Below are 18,590 nucleotides of genomic sequence, written 5' to 3'. Positions count from 1 at the left end.
TACAAATTTAAAGAAACTATGTGATGTGCACCATCCTGTGTCTTGTACCACTGTAAAAGCATTCCCATCCTTTCACCTGCTGTGTGCAGGCTTTGCTACCACCAGGTCACCATGGGCTGAACAGGAAATTTTGTGCCAGTTCTTTTATGGCTTTTTGATAGAGACCTCAAAGCAAGACTGGTTTTGCTTTCAAGGGACTTGTTAGACACAATACCTCATTCTTCTGCCAATGACTTCTTGACAAAGACGCTGGGGCCCTGCCAGCTGTGCTTCAGACTGTCTGCTGTAGGCTGACAGTTCTGGGTGCTTTTCAACCTCCTGCCTGAGGATACACAGATCTTGCTTTAAAAGAATTTGGTCCCTTCCTATCTTAGATCTGGATACATCTCCAGTGAATTCCTCTTTTCAATACACTCTTTTCCCCTTCCATAGCACTGCACTAATTTCACCAGAGCATGCAGAGTTCTTAACAGGGAATTATAGGAAAGATGAAGAGGGCAGTGACAGGACAAGGAGTTATGATTCTAAAGTGTAAGAGGTCATGTTTAGAATTGTTATTATAAAGAAATTATTTACTTTACTGTGAGGGTGGTCAGACACTGGCACAGGTGGCCTAGAGAACTTGCCCCAACCCTGGAAGTGTTTAAGGCCTGGCTGGATGGATCTTTGAAGAACCTGGCCTAGTGGAAGGTGTCCCTGCCAAAGGCTGGAGGTTGGAACTAGATGATCTTTAAGGTCCTTTCCAACTCAAACCATTCTATGATCTGATGCTCCTACTTTCCATCAAAAAAGCTAGTGTCCTTGTAGTGGATTCAGTGACTCAGTGAGAGAATAATTTTTTTGCAAAGTTCACTCCTGATTCTATAGAACTTGCATACATCATGCAGGTAAATGTTTGCACATTAAGTCACGCAGATAACTAAACCGCCAATATGAAACACAATCTTCAGCTGAAATAGGTTTGAACCTATTAAAGACAGCTGGAAAACTCCCCTTAACTTCTGCAGCCTTCAGACTAGATCTTAGGGATTGGGTCAAGCAAAGCACTAATGTATATCCTTAATTTGTGCCCTCTGGATAGTTCCATTGCCTGCAGTGGAGCCACTCTTTGTTCTCAAGCACATATTTGGTGAAAGGCTTTCCTGGGTCTAACTTGGGACATCAATTCACAGCCATCCTGATTCTATCTTGCTTTATCAACTATGATACCTCAATTAATATGAGAAGTTTAATTTCTTAATCTGTTTACAAAAGTGGGAGCATAGCACTATTTCATCAGTCCTATGAGTTTCAAAGTTTTGCGAAAGACTAAAGTAGAAAACCATGGGAGTGTGACCCAGGACTTTTTTTATTTCTTCATTCTGATGCTGACTTGATGCATGATTTTGGGTGGCTCTCTTAAGTGTGTCAGAGATTTCAAGTTTTGGAGCTTATGACCTAGAGGAATTCAGAAACCAAAGACAACACAGAAGTCAAGTTTCCCTATTCCTGACATAGTAGGAATTCCTACACCTCACCAAGGATCTCCAGAGTAATAATGCCTGTTCTGTAAGCCCATGATTTTACCACCAGACATGAACTTTCCAGATCAAAGAACGATCAAACCTCGAACCAATGAAGTCATGAGAGCTGTGGGCTCTGTTTTTCTCCCTCAATTTCTAGTTACCTGAACTGAATTTATCAGACTGGCTAATTTTTTACTGCTTGCCCAGCTTATTGCAGTAAATAATTTTAATTAATATAGCAAGGTCTTTTTAGGTGGCATGGGCAATCATAGTTGCTTATTTCTTAGGAGTTATAATTAATTATTTATAGGAAGCCTGATATTTAATTCCCTGAAATGAATAAATACACTAATAGGCAAACAGTGTGTTCTGTTATTGCATTAAACAGCAATGAACACCAAGCAGAGGGAGAAGTTCTTCTGGAGATTTCAGGCTCCTGTGCTGGTACAGTAACAGCACATGTACTTACTTCTAGCTATGGGTACTCCTTTCTACACTGCACCAGAGTCTGAGGCATCTTCAGGCCCTGACATCGCTTGTCACCCCCAAGACTTTTTGCAGCCTGCAGATAATGCAGGTGCTGGGACTATCTCTTGGAGAATGAGGAATTCTGGAAATTGCAGGGCTTGAACAACCACACCTCTCTGCCTCTATACCAAGACATCCAGCACTACTGAGCAGCAGAGCCAAGGAGTAGCCAGGGAAATGAAGAACAATGCACAAATTATATTTGGATTCTTTCCCATGGAATGCAGAAGCTTAACTTCTAATCGTAATTTGACTTTTATGTTTGCATCCTGTTCTAAGGTTATAAAAACATGTTTACTTTCTTTTAGATATTGGGAAAGCTCGCTGTGGTATTCTCTTTACCTTGTAAATATTTGTGAATTTAACCAAGTGATAAGGCATGGCTTCATGGGTGTCAGAGACCTCAGCCCTGTACAGTCTTACATGTTCTGATTCTTAATCTGCAGATTAGTCCCTGATGATATATGTGATTTTTGATACCTTTATGTCACATAATCACTTAGAGAGTTCTGAGGGGAATTGAAAATCCCCTTTGTGATTTTTCTTGCTGCTTTTCTCTAAACTTTAAATGGAACCTGTCTAAATTTCTCTCTAAAAGGAATTTTAGTATGAAATGTTTTTTGTAACCCTGTTTGTAATGTTTAGGACAGAACTCTTAGAAAGCAGATTTTTGTTGTGCCAGTCTCTGAGCCACTCTTGGCTCAGAGACTGGTGTATCACAAATGAACAGGTTCCTCTAGGAACAATTCAGGTTCTTTGTAGCTGTCATGCTGGGTTTTTTAAGGAAACCAGTCTGCAAGATCCCCAGACCTGAAGCTACCCAATGCTAAGACCTGACATTTTGCAGCATCAGTGTAAAAAGAGTACACAGATGTCATGTTTTGTAATGCACATATTTCTGTGAAAGTAGAGCTTTGCATTATCAACAAAGGGGATTCACATGTCAGTGAATATAGAAAGTAGCTAAAGGCAAGCTTTTCTGGTTGATGAATGTTGTGAAGGAAGAAACTACAGCAAAGTACTAAAAGACTTTGAGAATAATTTTATATTTATGTTTAGATTTACGTTAAACTAGCCTAGACTAGTATTTTTCTATTTGTCCTTTGTTAGTTCCGGTTGTATTATCAGGATATTAAAATTCTTTCAATTCTACTAGGTTTGAAGGTCTGAGCCGTTCAGTAATGGTGTCTTGTCACAGAATTACAAAAAAATAGAGTTGAAAGGAATATTATGATACTTTGCTTTTAGAAGTTTCTATGTCCCTTACCTAGCAATGTATTTCCAGGATCAGAATGTAGCCATTAGATCAATATGTAAGAACTTGGAGATCTTGCATGTTTTTCTTTTTTGAGAACCCAAGTAAGATCAATCAGTGCCCTGGTTCCCCATGAGTGGTATCAATGTAGTCAAGTGCCATAAATAAACTCCATGTGCTAATATGAAGGTCTGATTATTGCCAATGGATTATTTAGTTACCACCTGGAAGAACAGGTTATTTTATTGTCATTTCCTTTCTCATGAGGTCGCTTGTAATAATGACCGTATGAAATACCATATAACAAGGCTTTTTAATCCGTTGGAAAAAATTAGCAAGAAAAGGGGAAGTTAGTGAGGGTGCTTAACCTCAAAAGACCTAGGGATAATTTAATTCTAGTTTGGCAATTTACACTGTGTATTTGTTCGTGTGTGTTTTCTTCTAGCAAATCCAGGAATTCTGGCACGGGTTTATTAAGGCTCATAGTTATAAAACTAAGGAGATTTTACTTGGCTCACGGTAAGCCTTGCAGTTACTTCAGTGAGAAAAATAAGAGGAAAGGGTCCCTTTTTACTCGTAAGCCTAGGCATCAGCAGAGCCGGGTGCGGCGCCGCAGCGGGGAATGATGTGCAGCAGTCCCTCCTGCTGTCCGCAGGGCGCGCCGCGCCCGTGTCCCTCGCAAGGCACGTCCTGCCCCTCCGGGATGGGGTCACAGCCTGCACCGCCGCCGGAGCCACCGCCCGCCGCCTCCCTCCTGCCGCGGGATCCCCGCGGCCAGGGAAGGAAGGGACGGCACGGCACGGGACGCGGTGGTTGGCACGGGACGGGACGGAACGCGGAGGGATGGGAGGGGACGGGACGGGACGGGACGGGACGCGGTGGGATGGGAGGGGACAGGACGGGGACAGGACGGGACGCGGTGGGCTGGCACGGCCCGGCCCGGCCCGGGACGCGGTGGGATGGGAGGGGACAGGACCGGGACGGAACGCGGAGGGATGGGAGGGGACGGGACGGGACGCGGTGGGACGGGACGGGACGGGACGGGACGGGACGGGACGGGACGGGACGCGGTGGGATGGGACGGGACGGGACGGGACGCGGTGGGACGGGACGGGACGGGACGCGGTGGCTCCGCCCAGCCGCCCGCGCGCGCCGCCGGGCGCCCCCTGGCGGGCAGCGGCGCGCGGGCGGGGCGGTCACGTGCGGCGCTCAGCTGACCGCGGGGAGCGGCGGCGCCGCCCGGGCGCAGCGGCGGGGCCGGGCCGGGAGCGGCGCCAGCGGCGGGCCCGCTGCTCACTGGCCTTCTCCCGAAGATGAACGGGGACGTGGCGGAGCCGGCGCCGCTGTGGGAGCGGCCCTGGTCGCTGGACGAGATCCGTAAGAGCAGCCAGAGCTGGTCCTTGGCCTCGGACGCCGGGGTGAGCGGTGCGGCCGGGGCCGGCCTGACCCGGCACCGGAGGGGTGCGGGGCCGCGGCCTGCCCGGGGCTCGGGGCCGTGTGCGGGGCGGTGCTGGCCGGCGGGAAGAACGCGGTCCCGGGCCCGGCGGCTCTCTCGTTGCTTTAACCCCCCGGTCCGGGCAGGAAAACTGAAATGAGGGCTAGCTCGAACGGAGATGTAGAACGAGGTGGCTGAGACTCGGTCCTGTGTGTTTGTGTGGGAGTGTTTCGGTCTAATGTGCGTGTGTTTTGGTCCTCAGTTGAAGTGTGTGATCAGTTCTGCCTGTCTAACAAACGGTGCCAAAAGGAAAAAGATTGGATGCTAACTATTGCTTTCCTTTGTTGTTGTCAATAGCTTTTGCATTTTCTGCAAGAATTCTCACAGCAAACCATTTCCAGGACACACGAAATTAAAAAACAGGTGGATGGATTGATCAGTGAAACAAAAGCTACAGACTGTCGCCTTCATAATGTCTTCAATGACTTTCTTATGTTGTCCAATACGCAATTCATAGAGAATGTGAGTACGTTGTAGTACAACATCAAACTTGTACTTCAAACCTTGTCATTGTCTCTTAATGTAGTGTGGAGAAGTGTTTTAGCTTTCTGGTAAGTCTGATGATGATTTAGGAATGAAATGCCTTTTAATTACGTTTTGTTAAAAGATATCCTGGTTCCCTTGTGAGTGATGCACTCTCCAATACTGGCAGGTTCCCTTTGCCTTTTCAGTGATACCTTCCGTCCTTGCTAATACATGACCTGGAGGTCAGAGTTGTGGGTTTAGGGCTATGAATGAGTTGGGAATTCTGGGATGTCTTGATTTATCTTTACAAGTTGCATTTGTCTGCACTTAACCTGTCTAAATATGAGGAATGTTATACAATCCTGTAAATTTGCCTAATGGTGTTATTTTATTCTAAAAGCATTTGGTATAAGCTGTTGACCTGCAGGCAGTTGTCCCTTCATGTGGTCATGACAAGCATATTTTCTGGTTAATGTTGCCACTTTACAGATATCTCTATGTTGAAAGATAAAGCTTAACTTGAAAGCCTGTTGCAACATTGTATAAGTGGAAGAATGTGTCTAAATAAGATGGAGAGCTTTAATAGTATTTCTGATTTTTGGAGGGTTTTTAGCACGGTGAGTTTTATCAAGTGTTTTGTTTTGATCAGCATTTGTTCAGGCCATACATGACTCATCATGGCATTATTATTGGAAGGATGGTGGCAGAGGTAAAGATGGAAAACTGAATTTATATTCTGCGGTTTTTTGGTGGTAGTGGGTTTTTTCAGTGCTACAGTGTCTTTTCTGACCTTGGCTGTTCAGCATAATGATTCTGCTGAGAACAGTTTGTACCAAATGTTTTAAATCTCATGTGCTTAGAGCTGTTTGTTCCCAAATTATGGTGCACAGAAATAGGTCTTAATTTCTGATTCTCATTTTAGTTAGTGAGAGATCTGTCTCTTCCCAAGGGGATAACTGCAGCTGTTCTTGAGATTTGGATTTAGGTTTGCAGGTTCCATGGAGACCTTTTATTCCCTTTTTTCTTCTTGTAGCTGGTGCTATAAAAGAGTGCTCAAAGAGCTGGATGTGAGGGATCATCACAACAAACTGAAGGTTGAGGGTTCTTGTGAACCCTCTCTGTGAGTATGGAAGGAAAGCTACAAAATGACAGAAAACTAAAGGGAAGTAGACAGCCTCTAAGTAAACTAGAGGTTTCACTCTGAAGGTGTCTAGAACAGCTTTACATTGGGAAGGTTAAAACAGGGCATTTTTTATCATGTCCAGGTTAGTCTGATAGCAGACTTGAATTACCTCAGTTGCATTGAGAGGCTGCCAATGGTACCTTCACTACCAATGCTTGAAGGTACTTCTTTTTTTTAATGTGTAATGAACTAATGTGTAATTTATTATATATTAATGGTGTATTTTGTGGTGGTACCCATGGTTTAGCTCTTCTAGTAGTATTGTTCTTACATGAATTAATTTTGCTTGACTTTTCAGAGAGTATATGATGAAGAAGTGGAAGAGTCTATTCCCAAAGCTGATGTTGGAGACAAAACAGAGCAGGTAGTTAACTTCAGCTGCCTTGAGTGCTGTCAGTATGTTTGCAGCCATTTTCTACCTTCTCATTTTCAAACTTGCTTTGCTTACATTTACAGTTTACAAACCAAACTCCTCCCTTTCTCCTTGAAGTCTCTTGTTGGATAGTGTATGTCACTCAGCCATAAAGTTGACAGTGATTTTGGAGGCTCCTACAGTGTGTGATCGTCTGTTAGGGCCTCCCCAAGCTCAGTACAGTATCCAGCAGATAAGACATATGCATTGATTTTTCAAGTGGTTATGCATGTTTTTTCAGCAAGAGGACTAAGGCCTTGGGCAACCTTACTGGATTCACAGGTAGTAAACTGGAGAAGCAAAATCTGACTGAAATAATTCCTAGGAATAAGTAGTCAGATATATATATATATATATATGAAATCTAGATGTATTATACCATTAATGTCCCCATAATAGTTTAGGAGCACAAGTAAAACAAAATTGCGCTTTTGTGGATGTTTAGAACATCTCTGTTTCTGGAACGATGAAAATGAATTGAGTAAAAAACAAAAATTTTGATTGCCCTTCTAATGCAAGAAGTAAAAAAGCTTTCATTGTGCTAATTTGAAATTGACATTTTGTATGTGTGTTGTGGTAAGACTGAGTCTTAAGCAAAATGTAATGAGCATGTGTTTTTCTGTTATTAAAGGAAAAGACCCGAGAACAGAAAGAAGCTGATCTAATCCCTAAAATTCAAGAAGCAGTGAATTATGGATTGCAGGTTCTGGACAGTGCATTTGAACAGCTAGACATCAAAGCAGGGAACTCTGACTCAGAAGAGGAAGAAAGTAATGAAAGAGTGGAACTGATACTTGAGCCAAAGGTACAGAGGCCTGTTCTTGCTGGGTTTGTTTTGCTTTCTTGGATTTGCTCTTTGCTTCTGTCAGCTGTGTTACTGCCTTAGTGTAAAATTGATGTTACCTAAACCTGTTAGCTAAAAAGAGGATTTCATGACTGCATCTGAAGACGTGCTCTCTGCTCAGCTCCTCCTTTTATAACCTGCCTGTCTTGCAGTTAGGTTAGCATTAAAGTATGGCATCCTAAAGGAAGTTAGTTTAATAGAGTGAACTTTGAAGGGGGAAGCCTCAGTTCTGTGTGGGAGTGGGACATAAGAATCTCATGCATTTTAGGTACAAGACATATCTTTATGGGTGGTTTTTACAATGCCAGTAATTAAAAATCCAAGGTCCAGGTTTGGGGATAAGACTCATGCCTGTAGGTCTTTGCAAGGATATTCTTCTGTTAGATGTAGGAGAAACATATTGGGACTACACAAATAGAAGTAGCCACTTTGTTTGACAGTGTTGAGAGGAGTAAACCTCAGCTAGCCCGCTCACCTGTATGTTGACTTTAAGCATATGTTGGGTGGAACTCTAAACAAGCTTGTATCTTCCTTGAGTTAAAACAAGGGATGTAAGACTTCTCTTTGTCAGCCATGTAGGGCTGTTCAAAGATGTCAGAAAGACCTGATGTTGTTTCTTTCCAGGATCTCTACATTGACAGACCCTTACCTTACTTGATTGGCTCTCAGCAGTTCATGGAACAGGATGATGTTGGCCTCGGAGATCTCTCTAGTGAAGGTATGTGCTGGCATGACCTTTTATTTCCATACAAGCAATTAGTTCCTAATCCAAGATTTCTGACTGTTTTAAATCACTGCTTTGGTTATCCTGTATACTGTTCTTGCATGGTTAGATGCAGGCTGTAATTAGCTGGGGAAAAAGATGTTCATCATGGTGTAACAACCACATTTCCAGTATACAAAGCAGTAACTTCTTAGTTACTTGTGTTTTGTGTATTAGAAATGCAAAGTGTTAAAATTTCATCAGTTTTCAAAGCTCTTTTCAGACCACTCTCAACCCACTAGAATTTTAGTTTTCTTCACAGTCTTTAGACTGTGGTGTCTATATTGTTCTGTGTCTGATGTTAACTTTTTTGTTTCCATTTACATTAGAAGGATCAGTAGATAGTGATCGAGGAAGTGTAATTGACAGTGAAGAGAAGGATGAGGAGGTAAGTGGCAAGTACCAGCTGCTTTGCACAAGCATTCCTTTCCTGTGAGGCCACTAACTACCTTCCATTTTGATGTTGGCTCTCAAGATAATACTGCATGATGTTTTTTCCATGTGTTGGTTGGGATAAATATACTTTGTTATTGTTCTTATGTAGTGGTTTCTTTAGCTTTCCAGAGGAACATTTATGTGATATTTACTCTAGCTGTTATTAATGTAGAATACTTCAAACTGAAGTGTTTTGTTGCACTCTAATTTAATTTGTGAAGCAAATCAGATTCTTATCAAGAATTGCATTTATGGAGAACAAATGTGTTGTGAATTACAGTTACAAAGAATGGGATGGAGACTAACAGGAACAAATTTAAAGCTTTAAGTAATGCATCTCTAGGCTTTGCTTCATAAATCTGCTGCATTGGAATATCAGTTTCTGATATGTTTTGCTTGCTTTGGCTGGGATGTCTCTGCTTTGTAACTCTGCTATGGAAGCAATCCCTTTCTCCTGAGGTGTTTGCTTTTGGTATCTTTGTTCACTTAAAGGGAAATCCCTTTTGAGTTACTTGGATGCAGTCACAATGGAGCCTGCTGACTTTCTAGTGAGCTCATGTCGTAAAGATGGTCAGCAGTGGGAAAACAATTTCTTGGTCAGATCGTGGTGAGGAATCTGAATGTCCAAACTTCAGCAAGTCCAGAGTTTCTGAACCCTCTCCCTTAACCACTGGATGAAGTAATGTGTGATACTTGTTTCTGGGTTTCTTATGTTACAGGAATCAGATGATGAATTTGGAAACCCTAGTGAAGATGACCATAAGACGGTATGGTTAAACACTCTGAGACATACCTGAAAGACTTCACATTTGTGACACAGTGAGCATGCATGAAAGAGATGAGAGCTCTAGACAGTTGATTATTAGCAACTTTGTGAAGTCTGATTTTTATAACTTTTTATGGGAAGGTCCTGGGCAGATGGCACCATGTTCTGAAAATGAACCTGGGTTGAGATTACAGACATGCTTGCAAGCTGCCATTAAATACAGAGCCTATGTGGGATGGCATTGCCTGATACGTGTTTTCCTCAGGAATAACTTGGGAGACATGAGAGTTCAAAGAATCTACCCCAGGAAAACTAGGCTTCTGTGGGTTTGTTTGGTTTATAATTAAAAATCTAATCCTGCTGTGCAGGAGGCAAGGAACAGTGCAGTTTGAGTGTTACATGGAATCAAAGATGTGAACAGGATTAGATATTTGAACAGTATATCCATTTGGATTATGAATGAGAAGGAAAGAGAAATAATGAGATGGAAAAATTCAATCCTGACTTTAGTAATTGGTTTTAGAAGAACGAATCTTTCCCATATTTAGGTGTGCCTCTGCAAAAGACTTTTAGGTGGGGATCCTCAATCTGGCATGATTTAATGTCAAAAGAGCAATGTTGCAAAAAACAGCCCTTATTTAATCTACTTATTAATAAAACAGTGTTGCAAAAACACTGAGATGTTAGTTTAAGCTGACCTTCATAGGGTAGCTTTGTATGCCTGATGTATTTTAAGATGAGCAAGTATCTTTGGGTTGTTGGTGATTTAGTTCAGTTCTGGGTGCTTGCCTGTGCCACCCCCCAGCTCTCGTCCAGTTCACGTATCTTTTTCACCCTCTTATTGACATGACTGAAACCAGGATGTGAGCATGTAGTGTCTCTCTTTCTGCTGTCCACCCTAAGGACAGAGCCAGATGATCAAGGGGACACTGAGGAACACTTAACACAGTGTTCCTGTTAAGACTAAATGCCAGATCTTTAGTTTGTGTATGGTAGTGATACACGCCTTGCGAGGGGAGCCTTTGTGTGCTCAGTTGCAGCATTCGGTAACACAGCACAGGGTTGGGGTGTGCTAGAGAATGCAGCAGCTTGCTTGGAACTAGAAGCACTCCTTCTTACCTTTCAAAAGCTGTGAAGTACTTCAAATTGGCTCTAAGGTCCTAACATTTCTGTAGGCTTGATTTGAATATTTTATCCAAGCAGATGTAATTTTGTGCTTGTCTTGTATGCAAACAGGATATTAATTGTTTTTTAGAGGATAGCCCAGATGAGTGATGAAGATGATGATGATGGCTGTGATCTCTTTGACTCAGAAAAAGAGGAGGACGAGGAAGGAGACTTAGATGAAAGCACAAAGCCTGTGAGTGATTGCTTCCTTCCTTATAAAGCAAGGTGACATTGAAAACTATGTGTTCATCAGAACTAGAAATTCTGAGAATTTTTTTTATTCTTGATGTATACCTAATCAGTGCTTTCTTAGCAGAAAGCTGTGTTGCTTCTTCTGAGGGCTTCAGGCAAAGTCTAGACAAGATATGTACAAGTGAGGCTATAGAATGCAGTATTTATAATTGCAATTGCATAAAGTTGCTAACTGGATCTGCTGTTATTTGTCCCCGCCACTCAGAAAAAGAAGAGGCCAACATCGTTTGCAGATGAGCTGGCAGCCCGAATCAAAGGAGAAGTGCCAGTCAGACAGGATGAAGAGTGTTCGTGTGAGTTATCTCTCAAGTTTTGAAAAGTGTTTGTGCAGTAATGGGGGACTTGTGAAAGTGTGGGACAAGAGATTATGGCTTACTGTTCATGAAGTTACACAGATCTATTACTTGAACATGTATTAGGTAAAAGCATGATAAGAGGAATTGCAGAAACTATTTTGTGCTCTGACTAATTCTTTTCCCATAACTCAGAGGACTGAAATGGAATTCACTGAGAGTTATAGTGGGAAAAACATTGCTTTCAGGTCACTTTCAAAACACACAATATTGGAAATGTTTACTTTCCAATCTGATTCTCCCTCTGCATGTATGACCACATGTGCTTTCTCCTGTTTCAAGTAAGTTTGTGGAAGCTATTGGTCACTTTGGTTTTTCTGTGAGCTCTACAGTAGAAAACATCTCAAGCAGTAGATTGGGGTTTGCATGTGGTGTGAATTGTTTGTTTTCTTTGTGGCTGAAATATACTGTTTTGAGGAAGTGTTCCTTGCTACTATCACTCACCATAGTTTAGACTAAATAATGCATTTACTTTTGGGTTGCTTTCAAAGGCAGAGATGTGTCAAGTATTTAGTCTTGTAGCAAAGCAGAAGTTGAAAATAGCTAGCTGAAGTTGAGTTGGCAAGTGCTTGTGAGGCTGCTGTTGACCTGTAATATTTAGAAGAGGAACAGACAAGAGCTGTGTGTGTGTTCTTGCACAGTTCAAACAATCAAACTAGGTCTGTTGATATAAAGAGTATAAAACCTACCAACTTAACCTGTTCAGTTACAGGGAATTCTTCCAGTCATTGAAGTAACCTTGTAAGGCCAGAGGAAATAAAACTCTGCCTTTGCTTTTGGTAGCTGAATGAAGACAATAATAAATCTGGAGCCATTTGAGATGCTTGGAGGTTCTGCAAAGGTGTGGAACCTGTACTGTCTGGAATGCTGTATTGCTTTCTGACATCTCAGGTGACACTAGGCTGCATGTGGACAATTGTGTTGAGCCCCTAGTGCCTGAGAGAATGATTCCATTATAATTTTAGGTACTAATTTTAGAAACTATATTTCATAGATTTGATTCATTAGGCTGATTCATATGAGAGCACAGAGATCAGCTTGGTTTGCTATTTTTTAGGTTCTTTTTGCCATAGATAGATCTTCAAGTGTACGTAAAGGTGGACTAGTTTTTCATTGAAACTTTCTTCTTAAAGCCCTGTCATCAGAGACCAAAACAAGGAAAACCCCAAAAGAGAAGAAGGAAGTTAGAGTTCCATTGGCTGGTAGGATCTCCTCCTCTCTTATTTTTGAATTTTGGGCTGGATTGTAAGATAACACCTAAGAAATTGTGGCTTTGCTATAAAAGCTGGGTGGGATATCAATGAGCATCCTTCAAGATGAATGTGTAAACAAATCTAGGTTGTGATGTGCATGTAAACAAGGCTGGAAATACACGTAGTGAGAGTTCTTCTTTTAATGTGGCTTTCTGCAGCAACTGCACAACCCAGTCCGTCTTCAGCAGCTTCTCTCCATGTCATGTTTATGAGAGCAGATGGAACCAAAGCTGTTCTTATTTTTGGTTGTCTCTAATTGCCTTTCCTGAAACTTTATCAGCCTTACCAAAGCTTGTGTCTCTTGTACTTCCTAGATGAAGATGATGACATCTTCAAGCCTCCTAAACTGACTGATGAGGACTTCACACCGTTTGGTTCAAGGGGTGGCCTCTTCAGTGGTGGAACAGGCCTCTTTGATGATGAAGAGGTGAGACTGCTGCAGATTGTAGTAATGGAGTGTTTCTCCCCTTTAAAAAACAAAACAAAAGATCCCTGAATATTCCCACTTCTGGAAGATAGAGAGGACAAACAGAATTTTGTTGCTTGGTAATCAATTGTTATGGAATAGCATAGCTTTCCAGTGGGGAAGAACTACACAAGTGACATACTTATGATCCCATTGGTACAATGTCCTCTCCTCTGCAGTACTACTGCTGAGAGATGCAGGTGTGGTTCCAGCTCTATATTAGACAGGTTCTGATTCCAGGAGAGCTTGATTGGCTCCTTACTTTTAGCTCTGGTGGTAAACAAAATGCCATCCAGTTTGTTTATTTTAAATCAACAGATTTCTATTAAAATGCCTGTGAAAAATACTGAATTTTGTCATTCTCTGATTCTGGGAGAAGTGTAAAAGAAGGAGAACCCTGAATGATGCCATTCACACTTTATCTTTCACATACCATTGTAGATAGTGCTGCTGCTGAGTTGCTCTCTTTCTGTGCTGTTAAAAGTTTTCTATTGCAGTTATGCTGTGTTGTTTCATCCAGTTATTGTACAAATCCTGGGATACTTATGTTGGCAAGAAATGTTCACTTTAAGTTTACTCTTGTACTAACTAGAGCTGACTTGAGGAAGAAATGGCATGAAGTACATTTCTGACCATATTTTACCACTGTGCATGTGAAAGGGTGTAGAAACCTGATGTCAGGTCTTAAGATTTAAGAATAAAAGCAAATTATTGCCTCTGATGCAGCTGATATTGGTGACAGTCGAGCTTAGTCCAGAACAGTAGTCAAATTGTTGCATATGTGGGATGTTGTCTTCATTGTTGCAGCTATAATAAACGTTGGGTGTTCCTTGGAGGCAAGGAGGTATTAGACTGAAATTTGGAAGGGGGCCTCATGTTTCTCAAGTTTACCATGCCCAATCTACTAGAACATACCCAACAAGCACTGAACAGGGGCATCGTGTGTAGGGAGGGGGATAGTTCTCTGCAATGCTTTCCATTCTAACACAGCCTTTATTGAAAAAAATATTCTATTTTTTTTTAAGTGGCAGACAATAGCTTAAAAAGAATATTTTAAAAAAATCTGATAGTGCAAGCCAGGTTTGTGTCAGTGCAAATTTGAATGAAGCCGTCACTGAGTACCTCTTGGTGACTTACTACTCAGACTGCTTTCCTCATCTGTGTAGACACAGGACAGCCAAGCAGATCTGTCTGTGATTGTTGCCTGCCTGCATACACCTGGTCTTGGTTTTCTGTTGTCTGAGGTTAATCATCTCGGAAGGTGACTTAGCTTCACTTTACTTGTGCATTGGAGGAGGCTGCGCTGTACCAGGAGGCAGACACAGCAGGGCAACAGGCAGATAATAACTGACATGGCAATTGATCACTGACACCTTTGTCACACCCCTGTGCTCCCATACTCTTTCTGAAGTGTTTTGTCTTCTTTCTACAGAGTTTTATACAAACATGATGTATTTTGAGTCTCCAGGTAGTCAGCCCCTAGTACCAAGTTCTCATAAGAGGGAGGCTTTCAAGAAATTAAGTGGTCAATACTCAAAAAAATCTGTCAGTTTCCTGGAAATCCATGCTGTGATTGTTGGAGATTACTACAGGGCACTGCAGCCTGAACACAGGAACAACTGTGGGAGTGTCCTGCAATGCTTTTAAGCTGTAATATTTTTCCCTGCACATGTTTTATCCACATGAAGTTCAGGAGTATTTTTATGCTTGTCCTGGCCTGAATTTTTCCCTCAAACTTTACTATATAAAATTCAGTAGGAAAGCTTAGAAGGGTGTAATCAGGACCTAACCAGCTGTAGATTAATTAGTGAGTCCTTGAAGATGTGCAGATAAAAGGTCATTCCTTCTCTTCAGCAGACAGAAGTCATCAGTTAATTAAATTTTAGAAGAGTGCTGCTTTTCTGAATCTATACACTCAAGTTAACGCTTAAGTGCCTAGGTTTAAGTCTGTATTTGCAGACATTCTTTTGAGAAGGGAGTGGTGATTACCTCCTCTGTCTTTGCTTAGAAGTGAACAATCAATATGGAAAAATCAGCATCTGTAATTTCCTACAAAAACAAATTCACCATTTCCCCCTGTTTGCATTTTCATCTATGAGCAGAGTGATCTTTTTGCTGAAGTACCAAAAGGAGAAGAATCAAAAGAGAGAGAGGAGCAAGTCCCAATAAGTGAAGGTAAGAACCAACAGTTGCCTCCTGTAGTCTTGTCTATGCTGTAATTTATTACTGCTAGCAGGTAGACTTCCAAACTGGAAAGCCTGGTGTAGCAGTTGCAGGGCAAGTCTCTTCTCACCAGTCTTAATAGAGAATAGCTGTGTTGAATTTTACATGTGTTTGTTTGCTATGATGTGTTACACACACCTGCTCTCCTAGAGCTGGAAGGATGTCCTTACTGCTGTTGGCAGAGCTCTCTGTGTGTGCTGGGTTCCTGATTCTCAAGTGTACTTTGCAGGATACAGTTGTGGGTTTGAGGGGAGCAGAGATTTCTTCTTGCAGATTAATTCACATGAGTATTCCACTAGGTGCATATCTAGACCCTTAAGGACTCTGAGCACACATGCTGTATTTGAAGAATTTTCAGATACGTTTGGGAGACTAAGCCCTTTTGTTTTGAATGTATTGTATTGAAGTGATTTTGAGTGTGTGAATGTGAACTGTTGTAAATAATGCTGTATGTAAACATGTAATGTGTTTATTAGCTTCAGTATAGTGGAGCTGTTCTGTGGAGTTTAAATTGAAAAAAATAGACTGTTACATATATTTGCAAAAGCCTAAAAGTTCAAGAAGAATGTATTAAGAGCTATGAGCTGTTAAGAAATAAAAAAGCAGCTCAGACAACTTCTTGAATTCTTGTTTCTGTGGTAAAGTTCTGAAGGCTTTGACAGCATAAGTGCATCCATTTGTATTGTACTTCCTATGATTTCAGCATCCTCTACAAAGTCCTTAAAGAAAGTTCCTGCAGGTGCAGTATTTCTATTTCCAGGTATGATTTATTCAATAGCCAGTTGCTTCATGCACAAAATGCTCTTTTCTTTAAAACCTACTGCTGAGGTTTTAAAGAAAAAACTATCCAAATACAGCAGCAGTGCATTGCTTGAACACATGCTTAATGACAAATACAGATGCTTCTACCATGCTAAGCCTAAACTCCAGCATGTTTTATGGATAATCAAAGATTCTGGAGAAGCTCTGAAGGTAGGTGTCACTGATGGCAGACATTAGCAACTGTCAGCTTCAAGTGTTGTGCTCTGACCTTTAAGAATGTGTGTCACTTCCGCTGATACTATGCAGCTTAATTCTGCCGTGTGTGCAGTCACGTCTTCCACCTGTAGCCTGAGAAGGAACTGCATTTTGATCTTTTGCATTTTAACATATTGCATTGAGTTAGCAGAAGAACAGTTTAAACATCAAGTTCCTATGTTAAGACCAATCTTGTTTTTCTGGTTTTGATTCAGAGGATCTCCATACATGGGGAAGAACCAGATCTATAACTTGGAGCTAAAAGTAAAAAAGAATTGTACTAAGATCTCTGTTTCTTATCAGAATCCAAGCTGATCAGTGAAAATAAATGTCACCAGTTGTTTTTGAATTTACTGACAAAGATTGCTGTCAGTGTGCAGGCTCCTCGCTTGATTGAGGTACCTGAATTTTAAGTTTTGGCCTTTCTTAATCAAAGTCTATGTTAAGACTGGCTTCAGTTAACCAAGACCTCAGCCAGCATAATTTTTAGAGTAGGAAGTGCACAAATACAGAGTCAAAGATCTGTGTCAACAACGGGATTTCTACATAATTGTAACACTCAGTAGCAGAGTTTAAAATAGCAGATTGATGTGTGGGATTTTTTTATCCTTTCTTCGTTCTTGTAGGTAGTGTTGTATATGCAGTGAGTTTAGTCTTTAGTTGCTCCCTCTCAATGACTTGTAGATAGGCTTAAGTCACCAGAGAAAAGCCACAATTGAGGCTCCTTTGCTATTCCACTGAACTGTTTAGGAACTCAGTAATCTTTAATAAGTAACCAAATTTTGTGGCTGTATTCCTGTCAATCCTGAGGCACTTTATGATTGCGTAATACACTTTTTTTAATAAGAACCTGCAGCTGATCAAAATTTATTCAGTCTGCTGACTTCACCAAATAGCAGCTTGTCTACTTTCTGCCAAACTTTCATTCAAGTATCTCCCCACCTCTGTCTAATTTCCAAGCATCTACACATGAGAAGCCAAAAGACAGGCTTAGACCTTTAGGAGTGTTTGCAGATGATCAGGCACTTGGCACTGGGGCTGGACATTTCCCCAGCAGAGGCAGAAGGAGCAGCTGCTCTGGCTGGCTCTAGTGAATCGCTGCTGTATCTGCTGTGCGCAGGGATCTCCCAGCCTCGTGCCGCAGTACGGCTGCTGGGCTCGCGTGGCACATGTGGCTCCTGGGATGAACTCAGTCACCCATCCTTCCCTCTCCCCAAGCACCTTACCACTTTTATTGGGTCACAGTGGTGCAGTGTACTAGTTAGTGGAGTAGGATTCTGGTTTGGGAAGTCCATAGGGGCAACAGTGTGGGAGTACTGAGTCTCCTAGCTTCAATACAGAGCCTGGCTGCTTATCCTAGGGAAGATGAGCAGGTTTGAGAAGGAAGTGGCTGCAGTGAGATTGAGGGGCTGTCTGTGACTTTGCTTTACCAGAATGTGTCTAGCTAATGCTTTTGATGTGGCACTGTTGCAGGAGCGCTTTAAAAGTTGCTGAGATGGAAACTGTACCTGATGTTACTTACTATGGCACAAATTCAGCTTTTTGGTAACTCTGGTAATGTTATTTTGATTTTTATTCTGCCCCCATCTGACATGCAGGAGGAAGTGATGTGTTTAGTTCCACTGTAACTGGGGAAAAAGACAAGAAATCTGCAGCACAGAGCACAGGAAAAACTCCTAAACAATCTGGGAAAGTTGTTCTGTTTGATAATGATGATGATGATGATGACTTCTTTGTGGAAGCAACTAAAAAGCCTCCAGATCCAGGTACCGCTAAACATTTGTTGCTTAAGACTAAACACTGAAGTGTTTAATATTTGTATTTTGATTTTCATCAAAATTGAAACTGGTAGGAACCCATGGTTTACAAAATTCAAACCTTCATCACTGCAATTTCTACTTGGGTTTTGAGGGCTTTTGGTTTTCATTGATTTTTGGTGTTCTGTTGTAGATGATTTTTTTGTCATTGGTATTTCTTTTCATCAGAGTGGTGTGGAGCTAGTTTGTTTGTACATGCTCTCCCCTGACTTCTCTCTAAGGATGCTCCTTCTACCACTACAGCAGTATCTAGACTTGAATCAGGGAATTGATACAGGCTTTATTCACACAGCCTTTAATTTTTGTGCCCAGCATTCCCTATTAGCAAGGTCTAGCTGCTGCCTGTGCTAAGCCAATACAAAACACTGCCTTTAGAGGTGCCAGCTGGCTC

The 18,590-nt window shown here is 41.7% G+C and overlaps 1 protein-coding gene across 6 annotated transcripts in view; it reads left to right on the top strand.

Annotated features, from left to right (window-relative positions):
- The first annotated feature begins 4,529 nt into the window (after window positions 1–4,529).
- Window positions 4,530–18,590, top strand: part of WASHC2C (WASH complex subunit 2C) — a 35,605-nt gene continuing 21,544 nt past the window's right edge. For 2 of the 6 annotated variants that reach the window (XM_077784615.2, XM_077784613.2), the window contains exons 1-14: window positions 4,530–4,706; window positions 5,081–5,245; window positions 6,730–6,795; window positions 7,475–7,648; window positions 8,312–8,405; window positions 8,780–8,838; window positions 9,605–9,652; window positions 10,907–11,011; window positions 11,276–11,363; window positions 12,557–12,625; window positions 12,991–13,103; window positions 15,245–15,317; window positions 16,069–16,125; window positions 17,981–18,148. In XM_077784615.2, coding sequence (XP_077640741.2) covers window positions 4,602–4,706; window positions 5,081–5,245; window positions 6,730–6,795; window positions 7,475–7,648; window positions 8,312–8,405; window positions 8,780–8,838; window positions 9,605–9,652; window positions 10,907–11,011; window positions 11,276–11,363; window positions 12,557–12,625; window positions 12,991–13,103; window positions 15,245–15,317; window positions 16,069–16,125; window positions 17,981–18,148 — 1,384 coding nt within the window. In that variant the 5' untranslated portion in view covers window positions 4,530–4,601. The remainder of the gene's footprint in view (window positions 4,707–5,080; window positions 5,246–6,729; window positions 6,796–7,474; window positions 7,649–8,311; window positions 8,406–8,779; window positions 8,839–9,604; window positions 9,653–10,906; window positions 11,012–11,275; window positions 11,364–12,556; window positions 12,626–12,990; window positions 13,104–15,244; window positions 15,318–16,068; window positions 16,126–17,980; window positions 18,149–18,590) is intronic. The other 4 variants (XM_085582487.1, XM_077784614.2, XM_077784617.2 and 1 more) reach the window with 3 other exon arrangements.

Source organism: Lonchura striata, chromosome 6 (assembly GCF_050655825.1).
Source record: "Lonchura striata isolate lonStrDom1 chromosome 6, ASM5065582v1, whole genome shotgun sequence".
In the NCBI taxonomy this organism is placed as follows: Eukaryota; Metazoa; Chordata; class Aves; order Passeriformes; family Estrildidae; genus Lonchura; species Lonchura striata.
This window is presented reverse-complemented; position numbering and strand designations above follow the sequence as displayed.